The sequence below is a fragment of the Cotesia glomerata genome, linkage group LG4, assembly GCF_020080835.1.
Source record: "Cotesia glomerata isolate CgM1 linkage group LG4, MPM_Cglom_v2.3, whole genome shotgun sequence".
Lineage (NCBI taxonomy): Eukaryota > Metazoa > Arthropoda > Insecta > Hymenoptera > Braconidae > Cotesia > Cotesia glomerata.
Genome location: NC_058161.1, coordinates 10,078,295 through 10,099,274, shown reverse-complemented (window position 1 = coordinate 10,099,274; position 20,980 = coordinate 10,078,295). Strand labels below are relative to the sequence as shown.

The following is a 20,980-nucleotide window of genomic DNA, read 5'->3' as shown; positions in this document are numbered from 1 at the left end:
TACAACCTTGGGTTGTAATATACTATTGGTGCTCCAAAAAAATGCTAATAACTTTGTAACAACATAATATTTTTTGATAAAAATTTAGGAGAATAATCTTTAATGCATACTTTATAAAACAAAAAAAAAAACCGATCCCCGAATTCCTTTATTATCCCAGTCAAAAAAATTCCCGAAAATCACCTATTTTTTCGATCGTCACAGTGGCCATCCCCCTTAATGTGACCTTGAATTAATGTAAGTTGTTACTTTATCTTTATCGTACGCAGTCAATGTAACAAATACTAATACCTGCTTGAGATTATGTGAAAGTATCGTTAGTGAAAGCACATCGATCTGGAGACGCAGAAGCCTGACCCTGACCACGTTTCGTAATATTTTCGTACCATCTATATGACCCTTGCCGCACAATTCGATTAACTATTTTCCTTTTGAAGCATAAAAAACAGTAGTCTTATATTAGTTCTTTATAAAGGAAAAAAAAATAATGTCCTTACGTCTGACCTTCATTGTTTCATCCATTAAATTTTCTGTATTATATGTTCAATAATTAATTTGCAACTATCATAAAAATTCATAATGTAAAACTATGAAATAAGTAATTCAAGAAGACATTTTTTACTGTTGTAATAAAGTTTTGTATAAAGTTTATACGCCCTCAAATATTTGCCGTAATTACAATTTTTAATTTCTTAACAAGCTATACACAGTTAAAAATTTTTCGTCAAATTCAACACAAAAATTTGTGTTGATGACTTTTTTTTACACAATTTGTGTTGAATCAACACTCTATTGTGTTGAATCAACATACTAAAATGTTAAATTCTACACACTTAAATGTTAAATTCGACACAAACATTTTTACACTTTACGCAATGACGAAAAATTTTTTACTGTGTAGTATGACACAGAAATATCAATATAAAATTAACTGAAGAAAATTTAAATAATTAGTAAACAGACAAAAAATAGATATTTCCACAATAATTTTTTCTTATTCAATAACAAAGCTTGGAGTGGTTGGTATAAAACGTTGAACATGATCGTAGTAATCGTGAGTTGACCGTGGCCAGTAAAAGGCAATTGAAGTTTTATGATCGATGTGCTACAGTGTAGTTGAGTGAATATACAGCGTAAGTAAAGTTAGTTACACAATTGTTTTGCTCTTAAATATTGCAATTACATTTACATTATTATCACATTTTTTTTGTGATTGTCCAACATTTATAATAATAAACATATTTATATAATCTACTGCTTATAACAATATCATCTTTCATTTACATTCATAATCATTTTAGCAGGTCATTAGTAACTTCGTTTTTTTTTTTTTTTTGAGTCGGTAGTTAATTATCTGAGATGATCAATAAAAATTATAAGTAGTAACAGCTTGAAGTTCGCTGATTACGGAGTTATTTTATGTTTAATAAATCCAGAGTTTTATTATAATTAAATATTTATAACTATTCGCAATGTTCTACAGCATGATAAAAATTAAACATGAAAATTTAAAGATTTTACTCTGGATATACATTTTTGTTTGATGAATATATATGAGGAAAATTAGAAGGTAAATTTACACAAATCGTCAGATATTATTTTTATGCTGAATCTGACTATTTAATTGCAAAGTTACACAGTAAAAAATTTTGCGTCAATGCGTCAAAAAATTTTGTGTTAAAAATTTTCATGTTAAATATTTAACACTTTTTTGTATTAATTTAACACAATAAATATTAAATTTACATATAAAAGTGTTAAATATTGAACACAAAAATTTTTAACACAAAATTTTTTAACGCAATGACGCAAAATTTTCTATTGTGTACCTCAATTTTCACTGTACATCTGTACTGATAACTGATGTGTAATTTATTTATTATTCAAATATATGTATCATATTATAGTATTCTTTTATTGAAAGTTTAAAAGCTTGAAGAGCTCAAAAGCATAGAACAGCTGTATAACTCTTTGAGCTCGGAGAGCTCAAAATAACACATGAATTGTTTTTCTGAGCTCGAAGAGTACAAAAACGTCATCAGTGCTTAATTTTAAGAGTTAGGTATGGAATTAGTGGGAAGTTGCAGGGATGACCTTCAGGATCAGCCGTTTTCCTAATTTTTTTAACTTTTTTTAACACTGTTACGACTTCTTTCCGAGTAACAAAGGAAGAAGCCTTTATTCGAGGTGTCTAAAATTTGTTCAAAATAAATCATTTTATACAACAGAATAAATTATAAAAAATTAAAGATTTACATGTTGAAATTTTTTTACTTTTTTAGTATAAGAAATGAAGACGGTTAATATATACGCAATTAGGCTGTCAAAGTCAACTCATGTTTTTGATTTTAGTCAACATTGCATGGTTATTACTATATTTTTTATCTTACTTTTTATTTGCCTTAGCGTGAGATCATAGGTTGCAAGTTAATTATATAGCTTCAGTACAAAAAACTGTTTCAAATCATTAAAAATCTATTTTGTTTCCATAATCTTACCCTGATGAGAAAAAAAGATTTAAAATGAGTTAAACGATTTGAAAAGATTAAAAAAGATTTGTTTTGAGCAATATATAGATATACATTTTTTATTGAGGTAATATTTCCAAATTCTTTTTTCTAATAAGCAAATTCGTTAATTTCTATATAATAATAAACGATAGTGTAATTCCAATTTAAAAAGAAAGTGACATATATCATTAGTATACAAACTGTAGAATCAATATTTGGTCGTTGTCAAATCGAAACACAAGTATTTAGGTTACAAATAGTGTATTTTTGAAGTAACCTATATTATATTTTTTATTTACATACAGTCATTTTAATAAAAACTGTTCAGTGTTGTTTAGTGCTTCGGATAAATTTAATACAATATAATTTCACGTAATCATGAAAATTATTCAAGTAAAACATACTCGCTATTATCTCAAGGACGTTAAAATATTCAGATACAGAATAGCACTTTATACATAAGACTAGATATGAAATTCAAAAGTTTAAAATTATTTTTTCCTATATTATTTAAATGAAAAATGGAAAATTTCGGTTCGCGATTTTAAGCATTAATATTAAGGGCTAAAATTTTTGCAAATTCTTTATTTTGACGATCTCTGATGAAAATTAAAAAAAAAATCATTCAAAAAAAATTGTTTTTTTTAATATACTCGAATAAATAATAATACACGTTCTAATGATTAGAAGATGACTTGTCTTTAATTTTTGTCATGAGTGATCAAATAATAAACATTATCAATCAATTACCAAATCAACTACTCAATTATTATTTAGTGTAGTAAAAAAGCGCATTTTATGCATCTGTACGTTCAATTTCAAAGAAACTTTTAAAAATACTTATTTTTTATCGGTTCCTAAAAATTTCATTTTTACTGTCAATAGGGTATTGACGGATGGAGTTACTCAAATTGAATTAATACGGACGAAATATTTACAGGTATTGATCATGATTGCGATGACATATGAAGGACGTAAAAAAAAGCTATGTAAATAAGAAAAGTTGAGGTGAAATATAATTGTGTGGTTTCGTGTCAAAGTATAATTATAATAAGCATGCAAGAAATAATAATAATTGCATATATGGGCCAACAATTTAACGATTGAATGTATCAAATAGAAATCCAGAATAAATATAATGTTTTTTAATGAGTTATAACAAACTATTAAATAACGAATTCAAAGAACATTTTAAAAATCTAAGTCATAAAAATAATAATATTATATTACACACCTACACGAAGAAAATTTTATAGTAGAGATTACTATCTAGTTATGGTAAAATCTATTAACTGAATTCGATAGTAGTAAATATTATTTAAATAATTATGTAAACCATCTGAATTGTAGTAGTTACCATCCTGATGGTTACTACTACTATTATGATGGTAATCAGTAATAATAGCTATTATTATTTTAACTAGTTACTACTATTATCAAAATCGTGATTCCTAATATAACCTGATGGTTACAGTTACCATCAGTAATAATAATAGCTACTATCTAAGCTACCCTAGTAGAAATAATCGAGTTTTCACTGGATATAAACCAGTAACTGGCCAGTGATATCGAGTAAAAACTTGAAATCGCGCCACCTACAACTAAGTCATAAACATTAGTTACACCGACAGTGTATCTTTACTAGTGTGTGTATGTTTGTTTATTTTTTTTGTTAACCTGTACGCATCATTATTGTAATTATTATTATTAAAAAACAGTATAAATCAATCAAAATTAGTGTTTATTAACGTGTAAATAATTTCCAGTATATATTTCAAAATGGATACAGTGAAAAAAAATGACACAATATATAAATTGCGACTGTGGGCATTAAAAACAAATCTCCAATTCAAAATAATTATTTTCTTATTCTATTGTTAGATTTATTATTAGTCTATCAGACTAATGATGTTATCTATTTTATAATGTACACATAAATGAAACTTTTTTATATCATATCGTTTATTAAACATTATTTTGAATTTATTTGACAATTTTAATAACGCCTAATAACCTCAGAATTCGAAACTGACAGTTTCACTAAAGCCGCCATAATGTTTTGTTAGATCTCTAGTAAAACTGGCCAGTTACTAGACAGAAACTGGATATTACACTGGCCAGTTACTGGTTTAAGTCTAGTAAAACTGGCCAGTTACTGGCTAAAAACTTGATTTCATTTCTACTAGGGTAGTGAAAAATATTGAAAAAATTAAAAATTTGCGTTAGCGTGGATGCATTTCTGAATAAACTAAAAGCAGTTGTAGCGCAGTGTAGTGCACAAAAAATCGGGATTAAATTCGGATTGAATGTATATTTAAATTTTTATTACAAGGAAGCTTTAAACTAATTATTGATCATAATTATTTAAATTAAAATTTTCCCTTTAACAATTGCAATTAAAGAGAGCATACTCTTTGCTCCAGTTGATGGTATCGTATTGCACGCCTCAGAGCGCGAAGCGCGTGAGGTTGTGCTTTATACTCGACTCGTCAAGGTCAAGCAATTTTGTGATTTTTAAATGCCTCTAACGCAACCATATTACACTTATACAATGATATAAGTAGATGTACACCGAAAAAACACTTAAATTAAACCATCTCTTACTTTCTAAAATCATTTCATGTTGCTATTTTGAAAAAAAAAACGTTTTGAAAAAAATTTTACGTGGACGTCCGGATGTCACCCCATTTTGGATGTACCAGCGATTACTACCGAACAAATTGATATTTCAAGACCGGACCTTTTTTATTAGTTTAAGAATTCGATGAACTGGGTCCGTATTTCATATCAGTGGCCTAGCTGACGTACTTTTTTTAAAATTGAATTTTTATTAAAATTCACTACAATACAACCGTACAAAGCCAAACGAACTTTCTTCTTTGTCACGTGAAAACTATGGCGCCACTTGATCAAGCTAGATTTTTTAAGATTGCGTGCGCTTATGACAAGAAAAAACGGCGCCGATATTTAAAAAAAAAATAAAAAATACTTTGTAAGAAATTACTTCATTATAATTTTTTTTTTTTTTAATAAATTACACAGTTAATTTTTTTCTTAAAAAATGAATGAGCGTTATGAGGCGTGCACTTTTGGATTTTTCAAACTTTTTTTGAAATGCACCGAATCAGTTTGACTACATGTAATTTTTCTTCTACATTAAATTAAATGATATGCTTAAAGCTAGCAGATGAAATAAACTCATTAACCTGTTCTAGTTATGCATTCTGTTGAAGAAATTCAATGCACAAATTATCAAAACTAGCAACCTGTAGTCCCTATGTGACTGCCAACAATTGCGAACTATAATAAATAAAATTTTGCTTAATTGTATAATGATTTTCGTTAAAGTGTACTTTAATTTCTTAACTATTGACATTTATAAAGATGTAAGCTCATCCCGATATTACAATCATAACGAGCTTTCATTTGAGTACCCACTTGCATTTTTGATATATTTTTCATATATACATATATATAATATATATTTTAAAGATATAAGCTCATCCCGATGTTATACTCATCAAGAGCTTTCATTTGAGTACCCACTTGCATTTTTGATATATTTCTCATATATACATATATATAATATAAATAAATATATAAAAAATTCATGTGGGTACTCAAATGAAAGGTCTCGATGAGTGTAACATCGGGATGAGCTTATATCTTTAAAAATGTCAATAGTTCACAAGATACAAGATCATTTCTTAATTATTGATATTTTTAAAGATGTCAGCACATCCCGATGTTACACTCATCAAGAGCTCTCATTTGAGTACCCACATGCCTTTTTATATATTTTTCATATATACATATATATAACATATATATATAAATATATGAAATATTGATGTGGGTACTCAAATGAAAGGTCTCGATGAGTGTAATGTCGGGATGAGCTTATACCTTTAAAAATGTCAATAGCTCACAAGGTACAAGGTCATTTCTTAACTATTGATATTTTCAAAGATATAAGCTCATCCCGATGTTACACTCATCAATAGATTTCATTTGAGTACCCACATGCATTTTTATATATTTTTCATATATACATAAGGGTGTGCCAAAAAAATCAGATATTTTTTTTTTTTACTATCCCAAAATATCGTAGAAGATGTCGAAACAAAAGGTCTGTCCAAAAGAGAGTTCTTAATTTTAATTTTAAGAGGTCCTCCATCGATTCTGAAGTTTTTCCCATTTAAATAACACATAAAAATTTTTTTTTCATTTTTACTGCCGCAACGTCTGAAGATTTCATTTTTTTATAAAATAAACTATTAGACCTCATTTGGGATTAAATTTTGAACGAAAAATTTCATTGGGTCATATTGCTACCATCGAAGTCTGACTTTTTATAAAGCTTTACAGTATCAATTTTCCCCAAATTTCGTGTTTTTCGTAATTTTTAGCTAAACTATCTAAGATAGAACAAAAAGTCAAATGACAATTTTGTAGTTCATTTGACGCACTACAAAAAACAATCAGATAAATTTTTTGTATCGTCAATATTTTCAAAGTTACAGACCAACAAAATCCTATTTTTCTAATTTTTAGCTTTGTTCAAGTGAACCATCGATAAAAATACAAAAAATTTGGTTCTTATTTTTTAGTACATCGAATTTGCTACAAAATTGTATAAGAAAGATTCGTTTCCGCAATAGCTCAGAGTAACAAGCCTCCCGAGAAAAAATATTTATATATAATTATATATATTTATATATAAATTGGTTATATATGATTATATATGAAAAATGGCCAAATATAATCATATCTAATCATATATAATTATATGTATTTTAAATTATTATTTTTTTTTCGTATCTATTAATTTATTTATTAACATTGCTGCGAAAAAACAGAATTGTTCAACAAATTACTTTAGTCATATAGTAATCCAGGATAAAACCTTCCATATCTAACCTTTCACAATATTACATTGTAAAACTTATTACATTTTTACTAATCTTTACGACATATTAAATTATAAAAAAATTTTTTATATTCCATATTTACGTGTTCATATTAATATTAACTTTTGTATGGAACTTTTCACTTTCTGGTAAAAAGAGTTATCATTACTGGCTGAGGTTTAGTCAAATTAAAATTTTCTACAGAATTCTCAACTAACGCCCTCTGAGTATTTATTGACTTTTTGCGTAATTGATCAATTATCCGCTTGAAATCGGCTATTAGAGGACTCTATTGTCTTTCATTATAATTGGTCCTTAATTGAGGTTAGTTTTTTAATGAATCATTATCGTATCAACAATTATACCAGTTTATTGATGAACAATGTCTTGTAAAACAAGTAAAAATTACATTAACTTGGTTGGGTTCGAGTCAAAAACTTTAAGTGATTTGAAATTACCTACGAATCATGATGTTTTATGTTCATTTTTCTATAAACATCGAACAGATAAACTATTCATTCGCGAAAGTGCTAGATTTGTTCTGTGTGAGTTTATCAAAGTGTGGAATAAGTTCACATTACCAGGAAACAATTCACATCGTTCAATTGGAAAAATTTAAAAATTACATAAAAACTGGCAAAAAACTCAAGTACATAAAGCTCGCAAAAAATCTCCCGCACAACAATTGGCCGAAAAAACTTTTATCAATTCTCTCGACAAAATGTTCGATATTGCACCGCAGAATGTTTTGACAACATTAAGCTCACCACAAATGAAAGTTTTGATTGCTAGTCGGGAAATTTGCAAACGTAGTCAGTTGATAAAGATTTTAGCCAATATTGAAGATGTACAAAATACATCGACCTTTTGTGTGGAAGACAATTCAAATTTTATTTCGATGGAAAATTCTGGGACAAATGTAAATACTAATGAAGTTGATGAAGCAGGTAAAATCGAATGGTTACTCGTTGCTTTTATTTTTAATAATCCATTTTAAAGAATTCTTCTCACAGCAATAACTTTACAATTAATTTTTAATTTAATATTCTGTGAATGATTTTTACACAGTAAAAAAATTTTCGTCTAATTTAACACAAATATTTGTTTTACTGACTGTTTTTACACAAACTAATGTTAATTCAACATTCTAGTGTGTTAAATAAACACATGAGAATGTGAAATTCTACACACTAGAGTGTAATATTCTACACAAAAATTTTTATACTTTACGCAATGACAAAAAATTTTTTACTGAGTAAATGTACTGTGAATAGTCTATACTAACGTCATAATTTTTATATTCTTCACTTACTTGATAGGCAATTCGCTCACACTTTACTAATGCTTTATGTAATACTGTACATTACTGAAAATATACGAGCAATTTCACTAGAAACCAAATATGTGTTTTCGGCTATTTAAGATAAAAGTAATATTCTATCATCATTTACAGTAGACCAGAAAGTTGTTAACATTTTCAAATGAGTGTGAGCTTAATGTTTATGAAGTTCTCGCAATTCAAAAGATCTTTTTTATGAACTAATAACATTCAATTTTTTTCTTCTTTTTTTTTAATGATTATTTTTCTATAATTTCTATTTATAGTCTCTTTGTTACCTCTTTCACAACATTCTACCACTTCTACTATATCAATTCAATCAAATCATTCTACTACTTCTGATTTTTTCGATGAGCTACCTGTTGAACCAAAACTAAAAAAATTAAAACTTATGACACCAGAAGTGGTTTCGGCAATAGATAGAGCGAATGTGAGTAGTAGATAAGCCACGTATCTTTTTTGCGCATTTGCATCAGCTTTAGGAATCAATTTAAATGATTTCTGTAAGCCACCGTACGATCCATCGAAATCGGATCGAGATAAGAAAAAAGATTGCTGAAGATTTGAAAACTGATCTACGAGTTGCTCAATGCATTGTCATCCACTGGGATGGAAAGTTGCTGCCTGATATTACTGGCCGGAATAAAGTCGAAAGACTTCCAATAATCTTATAAGGGTGTCAATACTCAGCAGTTATTGGGAGTACTAAAACTTGACCGTGGGACTGGTTTAAACCAAGCAATCACCATCAAAGAAACCATAAATGAGTGGAATATTTCAGATCGGATTAAAGCTATGTACTTTGACACAAGTGCGACAAATACAGGTAAATGAATTAGTAAACAACATTCACCTGTTCCCGAAAAAATATGTGGATCATTCCACCAAACGATGTCATTTTGACAAGACAATTTTTACCTATTATTTTAAAATTTTTTGAAGGTATTTTTTTTATTAGAGAGAGAGAGAGAGAGAAATCCTTTAAAAATTGGAGCCCTTACAATTGAGTGATGATTTTTAAAATTTCATTCATTTTTTAAATATTTTTATTTCTTCATTATTCTTATGCAAATAAGTACCAATATTAATAAAATCACGTCTGATTTTGTGAAAGCTCCAATATGAGTTAAATCGATTTTATTTGGTAAAATGACGCATATAAAAAAAGCTTTTTTTAAAGTTGTAATATTGTTGCTTCGGGACGACACGGTTGTTCTTAAATATATCATTTAATTTGCCTATTTAAAATTTTTCAAACCAGAATCATGATATTTTCAATGCCTCGTTTTCTACTGGCATCAAGTTACAACTTTAAAGAAACTAACCTTGTGTGCAGAAAATTTTTCAGATCTTGTCATTTATGTTCATTGCATGCAACTTACTTTTAATACTGGTTCAAGAATATATTTTTCGATATTATAGTTTATACTTCCGGATGATGATTGGTAATGTTAATATTTTTAATCATTTTTATTTAAGGAGTTGATAAAGGAACATGCGGCCAATTAGAAAAAATGTTAAAAAAGCCATTATTCTATTTGGCATGTCAACATCATGTGTATGAATTGATTTTAAGAAGCGTTGTCGAAGTTGTTTAGTCAGGAGTAAGTTCTCCTAATGTAGCAGTTTTTGTACGATTCCAAAATAATTGGAAAAACATAGACAAAACAAAATTTGAAATTGGTATTCAGGATTCAATTATAAATGAAAGAATTCATGAAAAAAAAAAAAAATGAAATAATAGGTTTCATTATTGATCGACTACAGATATTTAAATTATAATCATTTTTTCTAATTATTGACATTTGCACATTAGTTTTAAGAAGGTCATCGTTTTGGTTATTTTGGAGAGTATTTGATGGTTTTGCAATAATGAACTCAAAGACAAAAACACCGACGATCATATACCAACTACAAAATATTCTATAACAATCGTAATTGTTTATCGAGCTCTATCATTATCTTATCAAATTTTTCTTTTCATTGTCAAGATTCTCGTCTACATTTTTTGGTCAAATGAACCTCTTTTAGAAATAGATTTGAAAATCAACAAATTTTAAAAATTATTTTGATTAATATTAGTTCTGATCGGGCTGAAAGGAAAACCTGTGAAAAAATTCTGTGTCTCATTTCTATTAGTAGAGAATTTAAGAGTTAAAATGCTTTATTTCATCTCGAAATAGCAGCTTTTAATAAAGTTACATCCTTTCAGAACTCACTATAAAAAATTGGAAATTATTTTACTCTCCTAATTGTCTGACTTAGTAGCGTTATTCGCATAGTACTCATTTAAAACCGGATCATAGTGTTTTCTTCAAATTCTAAATGATAATTGCGGTTAATTTATTGATTAGTCGCAAATCTTGATTCAGATCCTCAAAATTCAATTACAAATTTTATATTTCAGGAAAAGCATGACCGAGACGATTATAAAGAGTTTTTAGAATTGGTGTTGATATTTTTAGGCGGTTCTACAAAAAATGGAATAAGCTTTAAAGCTCCAGGATCCAACCACCATGCCAGATGGATGTCAAAAGCTCTGTACGCTTTGAAACTGTTTATGTTTCGAAAACAGTTTCAAATGAATTCCACTGAGGTAAATGGACTAAGATATGTCTGCTTATTCCTCGTCGAATTTTATGTCATTTCATGGTTTCAAGCACCTTCTGCGATAAAGTCACCTAATCAAGATTTGAATATGGTTAAAAATTTATATCAATACCGTTCTGTTCATAAAAAAATTGCTGACGCAGCAAGCTCGACATTATTAAGACATTTATGGTACTTATCCGAAGAGTTAGTCGGTTTAGCGTTATTTGATGACAGTGTACCCTTACAAATTAAAAGGCAAACCGTAGCTGCAATGAAAGTGCGGAACAGTAATGCTGCAAACTCGAAAAAGTTTATTGCCAAAGATATAAGCTTGTTATTATCGAAAAATCTCTGTGATTTTGCTAGCAAGCAATCATTGCTTTTATTTCAACAGTTTGAATTACCGCATCAATTCGTGGACAAGGATCCAGATCTCTGGGCATCTGATCAAAATTATTTACACTGTAAATCAGTGCTGTCTGACTTACAAGTGATTAATGATCTCGCTGAACGAGGCGTAGCATTAATTCAGGAGTACAAAAACTGTTTGACCAGGAGTGGAGAACAAAGGCAATATTTATTGCAAGTTGTTGATGAGCATAGGAAAAAATTTCCTAATATTACTAAGAGTTACTACATTACTAAGTTACAAACCAAATACGTTTAAATGTCTGGAATACAATAGATCTGGTTTTTATATAGAAAACTTGTAATTTATGCCGGCATTATCCGATTTATTAGTGTGAATCTAAGTATAGTTTTATAAATAACAATTATTTACTTGTAGTAAATTACTTCAATAAAGGCTCAATTTTTCAAAAATACCTTTTCTTATTCTTATGCATTCTGTTGAAACTAGTTGCTCCTCGGATTTGTTTTTTATACTGTGTATTTAATCCTGAACCATTTATCCGAAAATTCAGTTGATCCTGCAGACTATCCCTAAAACTTTCTGCTGTGGATTATAATTAAAAGCCTTCAAAAATTTTATTATTGGAACATTAAAACGCTTTTCTAACTCAATATAGAATTTAGCATGTTTTTCAGTTCGAAAAATAGAAGATCGTTTGAAACAGAATAGGATTACAAAGTACTAGAAAAAATTTGATGTTTGATTATATCGAATACTTGTTAATCATTCAATTTTCTTATTTTTAATAATATATCTTGTGGGAATGGAATGTGTCAAATCATTTTCAATATGTTTAATTAATTAGGGTTGTCTTGAGGATTGGTTAAATAACCTCAATAGACCAAAAACGAAATAAATAACAATAATATTTGTTGACTTATTAAGCAAGTTATAATGTAAAAAATTAATCTAGGCTAACTTTTTAGAGAATTAAATATACTTAAAATTTTTAATTGAAATTTGTCATTTATCGTCAATAATTTAGAAAATATAGTTGAAAAATTATGAAAATATGACTTATCAGCCCGAGAAAAAATGTTTCTATATAATCATATATAATTGTATATAATCATATATGACTATATATAATTATATATGGAATCACATATATAATTATATACAATTATATATAATCATATATAATTATATATAATCATACATGATTATATATGGAATTGTATACAAGATTATATATAATTATATATGACTATATATGGAGCAATATACAGCCATTCAGGATTATATATAATCATACATAATTATAAATGGAATTGTATATGAGGTCATATATAATCATATATAATTATAAATGACTATATATGGAGCAATATACAGCCATCCAAGATTATATATAATCCCATATATAATTATATATAAGTATATATAATTATATATGCTTATATATAATTAACATATATAAAAATTTTTTCTTTGAAAAAAAATTTTTTTTTGGTAATCACGAAAAGTGTAAAATGATGATCATAATTACGTTTAAATAATTCTGAAATACAAAATTTGTTACATTTCCTATGAGATGTTTTGGTCTGCTCCGCTACTACCTAATAGTAAAATCATTATTTATTTTATTATTTAAATAAGTGTTATATTATAATGAGATTCGGTCAAATAAATAAATTATGAATTATGACTATCCAAATATATTATATAATCAATTTTTATATTTTATTTATGATAAACTCATATGATACATTATGTAGATCATAGAATCATTGTCATCTAAGACAGCAGCACAGCAGACAGAAACTTCAAGACGCACGGAGATCACTAAAGTTAAGCAGCATTGAGCAGGGTTAATAGTTGGATGGGTGACCGTTGGTGTTATAGCCGTAAAATTATAGCTAGATTTTTTTTTTGCATTATAATTGGTTACAGAGAATTGCGTAGGATCATATTAAATACTATATCCATAAAATTAACCCAATAATTAATCAGATGTAATAAATATATAATTAAATATTGTTATATATAATTATATATGATTATATTTGGCCATTTTTCATATATAATCATATATAACCAATTTATATATAAATATATATAATTATATATAAATATTTTTTCTCGGGAGGCTTGTTACTCTGAGCTATTGCGGAAACGAATCTTTCTTATACAATTTTGTAGCAAATTTGATGTACTAAAAAATAAGAACCAAATTTTTTGTATTTTTATCGATGGTTCACTTGAACAAAGCTAAAAATTAGAAAAATAGGATTTTGTTGGTCTGTAACTTTGAAAATATTGATGATACCGAAAATTTATCTGGATGTTTTTTGTAGTGCGTTAAATGGACTACAAAATTGTCATTTGTTTTTTTATTCTATCTTGGATAGTTTAGCTAAAAATTACGAAAAACACGAAATTTGGGGAAAATTGATACTGTAAAGCTTTATAAAAAGTCAGGCTTCGATGGTAGCAATATGAACCAATGAAATTTTTCGTTCAAAATTTAATCCCAAATGAGGTCTAATAGTTTATTTTATGAAAAACTGAAATCTTCAGACGTTGCGGCAGTAAAAATGAAAAAAAAATTTTTCCCGTGCTATTTAAATGGGAAAAACTTCAGAATCGATTAAAATTAAGAACTCTCTTTTAGACAGGCCTTTTGTTTCGGCATCTTCTACGATATTTAGAGCGGAAAGTGAAAAAAAAATATCCGATTTTTTCGGCACACCCTAATATACATATATATATATATGCATATATATATATATATATATATATATATATAAATATATAATATATAAATTATATGTAATATATTACATATAAATATATAATATATAAATATATGAAAAATTGATGTGGGTACTCAAATGAAAGGTCTCGATGAGTATAATGTCGGAGTGAGCTTATATCTGTAAAAATTTCAATAATTCACAAGATATAAGGTCATTTATTAATTATGAATCTAGAAATTGAGTATTTTCTCTTAATGATATTCTCTTAATAATATAGATGATAGGATTACAATTAATTAAATTATAATGGAACCATCAAATGATGTTTCATAATTTTATCTTGTGAAAAAATATTAATAATTGATAATAATAAGACTTTTTTAGTAACCCAAATCTTGGATGATTGCTATTTTGATAATCATAGTCAATCATTCAAAATAATCAATAACAGCTCTAATATTTGGAAATTTTTATCATATATGGATTTAAACGATTGTGTTATTATTTGTTTTAATATTTTAAAGGAAAAAATGCTCATCACTAAAATATGGATGCAAATAAAGAATTGAATTGAATAAATTTATATTATTTTTTCTTTCAGAATTTTTACAATCTGAGATGGTTACAGTTACCATCTTCGATTAGAGCAGTTATAATTTTTAATAATTACAATTATCATTTTCGATGGTAATCATTACCATGATTAATAGTAACTAGTACAATTGTCAATGATAACACCTATTATTTTGTGACTAATTAATTTTATTACTATTTCAAATAGTAGGAGTTAATATTTTCGTATAGTAAATACTATTATTAATTTTTCTCCGTGTAGGGCAGTAAAGTAAGAAATATCTCATATCACAGGTGATTGTTGGCCGACACGAAGCCGAGGTCAACAAACATGTGATCTGAGGCTTTCTTATTTACTGCCTATGGTGTGTATACTACTTTTCTCCTGGACGGAGGCGGAAAGCGGCAACTTCGTTTAGCGCAGCGGGGCTAAAGTTGACGCTTTACGCCCGGAAGGGAGAAAAAGTAAATAATACAAATTCGTATCGAAAGGAAATAAATTTTTGAACTTTAAGGATGATAAATGATGAAAATTTTGTCAATAACCACGAAATTGGAACACCGAAAAAGACGGATGTGGAGGATAAAAGTACCAAATTCAGTAATGGGTAATTAAAAAAAAAATTTTCTCTTATTAAACGTTATTATTACATAAATAGGATTTATTACAATTACATAAACATTTAAACAGGAGAAAAAGCTTAGATGCCTCGTTAATCGGTGATAAAATATCTAAAGAATCATCAGGAAATATTCATAAAATGTGGCAACCAATGCTGTGTGTCCAAAATGAAATAGCTACTAAATCTGTCAAGGAGAACTTGGATATAATCGAGAATAATTTAGACGAAGTAAAGCAGTTAAGCAAAGAGGAAATGAAACTCAAGGATGAAGAACTCGATCTGGACTTGGAAGAAATTTCGCCTGAGGTGATGGAGTACGCTAAACGGGAACTTGGTGAAACAGATGAAGTCAAGTGTCAAACGTTACAAGAGCTAAGAGATATGATTTATGGTAATTATTATCATTTTAAATTTAACAATGAACATGTGCTACTGTCTCTTCAATTTTCACGGTATAGTCTTGAGTAGTTCTTTGAAGCGCTGCACCTGCTATTTTCGACTACACGGAAAAAAGAAAACAGGAATAATTACATTATAAAATGTAAAATCGGTCCTGTCGTAATCAAAACTAGAAAAATTACAGTTTGAAATAACATTTTTCTAAATTCAATTTTTGAATTTAATTTTCAGAGCTTTCAATGTAAATATTACATTCTACAATGTAAATCTTATAAAATCTGTAATAATTACAATCTGAAACTGTAATTTTTCCAGTTTTCATCACGAAGCGCCACGTTGCATTATATACTGTAATTTTTCGAGTTTTTTTTTTGCCGTGTACCAAAAATCGGAAGGTTATCATATCCCAAAGGGGCACAAATTTTTTTTTTTTAACATATTACTGTCTCGATTTAATATTATTATCACGTCTAAAAAGTTCAAATAATGTCATCGAACTATTTCAAGTTAATAACTACTACACGGAAAGAAAAATATGGGAACTATTCCCATAATTTTATGGGAGCAGTTCCCAGGCAATTATAGGAACTGTTCTCATAATTATAGAAAATTTTCCCAGAATTATGGGAAAATTTCCCATAATGATGGGAATGGTTCCCATAATGGTATAGGAATGGTTTCTATAATTATAGGAATTATTCCTATACAATTATAGGAACCATTCCTATAATATTATGGGAAATATTCCCCTAATGATATAGTAATGGTTCCTATATCATTATGGGAACTATTCCCATAATGGTATAGGAAGGATTCCTAGAATATTATAGGAATCATTCCTATACCATTATGGGAATCATCCTCAAAATAAAATAAAGATAAAATCTTCGTGCAGAGTGAGTTCGAAATGAATCCTATAATATATACACTAGACTGCGTCAGAATAAAAAACTTTTTGAGTAAATACATCTAAAAAGTTTCTTTGTTAGACCAAAAAAAACCTCCTAAAAGATGAACTTGATATCTTGAAAATTGAGCTGGCGCATGGGGGGGGGGGTCACCTTTCCCATTTAAAATACATTGAAAAAAAACTTTTTTCTGTATTTTCATTGTAAATCGTCAAAAAATTTTTTCTTTCAAATTTCCCTTTTCGTCATCTTGTAAGAATTAAATTCTCTACAAAAAAGTTCTCTTTCATTTTTTCGCTAGAATGCATAGGAAAAAAGTTACAGGGCTTTAAAAAACGAAAATTATAAAAAGTCAAAAATAACTTTTTTTTTTTGTTTTTCGACAACAAATTATTTTATGTCGTAAAATTCTTTACTTAATTTATCTATATTCAGTCCGTCAATTATATCTAAATTCGATCTATATATACATAGAAGAAAAAAAAAATATATTTATTTATATTATATTTTTATATTATACTATCTGACCCTGCAAACGTTGTTTTGCCATGTGAATAATTTCTAGAGAATTTCTAGTGTAGAAAAAAAATTACTAACTTATTGGAAGTGTATAAGGATGTGGAATATGAGTGAAAAAGGCCTGGAGCGCTGTGAACGATGAGGGAATGTTGTTTAAAAATAACAAAACACCAAACATTAATTGTTTTAATTTATTAAAAGTAATAATTATTTATATAATTAATTAATTACATAATATTAATCTCTTAATGCTGCAGCGTGAAAAATATTTTTTGTTAGCCCGTCTTTAGCTAATACAAACAAACTTGATGGTTTACCTACTCGAGAGCATGCAACGTATAATTGTCCGTATGAAAAACATGGTGTGCTCAAATCTAAGCCACAAACAGACATTGTTTGGCCTTGGGATTTATTAATAGTCATTGCAAATGCCAATCTAATCGGAAATTGAATATGCTTAAATTGAATTGGCACATCTGTGGGTATAATAGGTATTTGAGGTATCAATATATTTTCACCTCGAAACTTGCCATTTAAAATGGTGCCTTCGATAACGTTTTTCATCAATTTTTTAATGACTAATCGCATACCGTTGCATAGCTGTGGCGGGTTCAAATTACGAAGCAAAATAATTGGAGATCCAACCTTCAATTGTAAGTTATGTGGTGGCATGCCTGGCAAATCTAGTGAGTTCAAAAACTCTATTGGAAAATTTACAGCTTCAGTGTCATCGCAAACTGTATCAATAGATTTATATGATACCAAGTCCCCTGGCAATAACTGTTGTAACAATAACACTCGAGATTTATGTAATTCTTGTGTCCATAGGGAAATATTTGTTCAATGAGAGCATCTTGCGAATCAATGATTGTGCAGAAATCATTCGCTAATTTTATGTATCCAGTTTCAGCTGTAGTGACTTTTCCATCGCCGATATCTAAGAGTTGTTTTGAGAATGTTTCAGCGGATGGATCTTGAAGCATTTGAACACGCATATTTACTTTCAGCTGTACTATTTCAACATTACGCCACAATGTCGATGATTTTAAGCAGGCGTTGATTTCATCAGCGTATGTTGAACGTGGAATGACGGGAAGTGTTTGTCTGAAGTCACCTGAAAGGACTAACAGAGTGCCACCAAATAGTTTGTCGTTGTTTTTAATATCTTTCAATTTCCTGTTCAACGCCTCAAGCGAATGTTTGTGTGCCATGGTACATTCATCCCAGATGATAATTTTACACTGTTTCAGCACTGTGGCTATAGACGATTGTTTTTTTATGTTGCACACTGCGTCAGGGTTATTTTGAATATTTAGTGGTAGCTTGAATACTGAATGAGCTGTTCTGCCTCCATCCAATAAAGTTGCCGCAATGCCCAATGATGCAACGGCCAGTGCGATGCCATTATTGGATCGTATTTTGGCGAGAATTAGCGAAATAAGGAATGTCTTGCCAGTTCCACCTGGTGCATCTAAAAAGAAGAACCCACCTTGTCCTGCTGAAACTGCGAGCATAATGCGGTCGTAAATGGTTCTTTGTTCCTCATTCATTAGTGGGACATTGCGAGTAACAATCGCCGCCGTTTCTACAGTGTTGTACTGCGTTTCACGATTCATTTCAGTGTTCATTAAATCAGTTGCACCTCGATTTGGCGAATTCATACCGAAATGACTGAGTGGTAAGTTGGCAATGATAATGCGAAGATCCTCAATAGCAATCAATGCTTCATTGTACATATCGTCGCTGAATGTTATCGCTAGATCGTTACACCGTGTACGATGTTGATGCAATATATCATCAGTCATTGAATCTTTGTGATTATCCCACAATATCTCTGCTCGGGCTGGAAAACATGTAGTCAACACTATAGCGAATAGTAGACGAATTTGTATTGCTGTACAGAACTGATTGAATTATTTAATTATTATATTTAATTATTATTTTATCATTGATTACATTAAATATACATGTAAAAATTAGATAGTTTCACGAAAGCGAAAAATTTTATGTTTCTTAATTATATCGAAAATACATATTGTTAGAAATAGTGAAAAAAAAAATTCTGTCGAAGTTAGAGCTCTCATAAGTAAACACAAAAAAAAATTTCCCAATTGTAATAAAAATCTAACTTTCACCGAATTCGTTTTTCACCATTCCCAACAATATTTTCGTTATAAATAAGGAAGAATAATTTTTGATTTTATAATAAACGTAAAAAATAATTTAGACTTACAACTCAATAGCCGTTGTTTGCGGGAACTCGTGACACGTGTTGAGTATTTTAGAGGTTATGTAAGTCACTTAATTAACTGATCGTGCGATTTACACTCAAAATTAATAATTTTATTAGTTATTAATAATTAATTATTTGATATGAGAGTTACACTGAGATAGTAAAAATGTTTAACTACTACGCTTGAAGCATAAACACTAATAATAGCCGAAAACTGTAGAGGTTACATCCCTACTCCGTGCTGTTTACAGGGTGAGAAGTGACACCGGTAGACACATGGAAGGGATAACTTACCAAGTGATAATAATTGATGTTATCGAGCGGGATAGAAAATGATAAAATTATGAAAATGACTATTAAAAAGCAAGGGTTGGTGATAAAAAAGTGCAAATTTAGAGTTGTATGTATTTTTTGATGCCACATAATAAAAAAATTAAAAAAAAAAAAATTTTATCAAAAAAATAAAAAAAAATTTTTAGGGTGAACACCCCTTATCACTTAGAGATTAGAAAAATAGATAGTAGCCGATTCTCAGACTTACTGAATATGCATAAAAAATTTAATGAGAATCGGTCAAGCCGTTTCGGAGGAGTATGGGAACGAACATTGTGACACGAGAATTTTATATATTAGAAGATATGGGGCATTCTATGCCAAATCGATCATTTTTGAACCCGACTCTTTTCGATTTTTCTGAAATTTTGGTATTTTTCTCTACTCTATTGAAACTAATTTTCAGAATTTTTTCAAATTTTTTTACCCAATCAAAAAAAAGTTACGAGTTATTTAAAAAAGACAGCTTTTTTCTGTTAAATAGCCATAACTTTTTTGAAAATTAACTTATTGGGATGATTTTTTTATTGAAATTTTCGTTTTTAAATGTACTTTTTAGAAAAAAAATAAAAATAATAATTTGCATTCATATTCAGCGTTTTTTTTTTAATTTTTGAAAAAAACGAAAATTTCGGGATGATTGACATTCATGATTTTCGATTTTTTTTTTATAAAAACTTCATTATTTTCTGCGAACTTCCTGAAATTTTCAAACTGGTCCCGTGAAAAATTTTCTGATCAGACTATTTTAGGCCTGATATAAACCGTCCATATCAGGCCTGATATGGAAATTGGCCTTATCAGACTATATATGCCTTGATATAAGTATATCAGACTATATACCCGCCCGGGTAAAAAAAATTATATATAATTATATTATATAATTATGTATGAAAAATGGCCATATATAATTATATAGCATTAAGTATC

At 28.5% G+C, this 20,980-nt stretch overlaps 1 protein-coding gene across 6 annotated transcripts in view; it reads left to right on the top strand.

The window, feature by feature from the left end:
• The window catches only part of LOC123264365 (alpha-tocopherol transfer protein), a 60,454-nt gene that overhangs the window by 15,711 nt on the left and 23,763 nt on the right, over window positions 1-20,980 (top strand). Inside the window, exons 1-3 of one of the 6 annotated variants that reach the window (XM_044727617.1) lie at window positions 984-1,133; window positions 15,551-15,643; window positions 15,727-16,049. In XM_044727617.1, coding sequence (XP_044583552.1) covers window positions 15,552-15,643; window positions 15,727-16,049 — 415 coding nt within the window. In that variant the 5' untranslated portion in view covers window positions 984-1,133; window position 15,551. The other 5 variants (XM_044727618.1, XM_044727616.1, XM_044727620.1 and 2 more) reach the window with 5 other exon arrangements.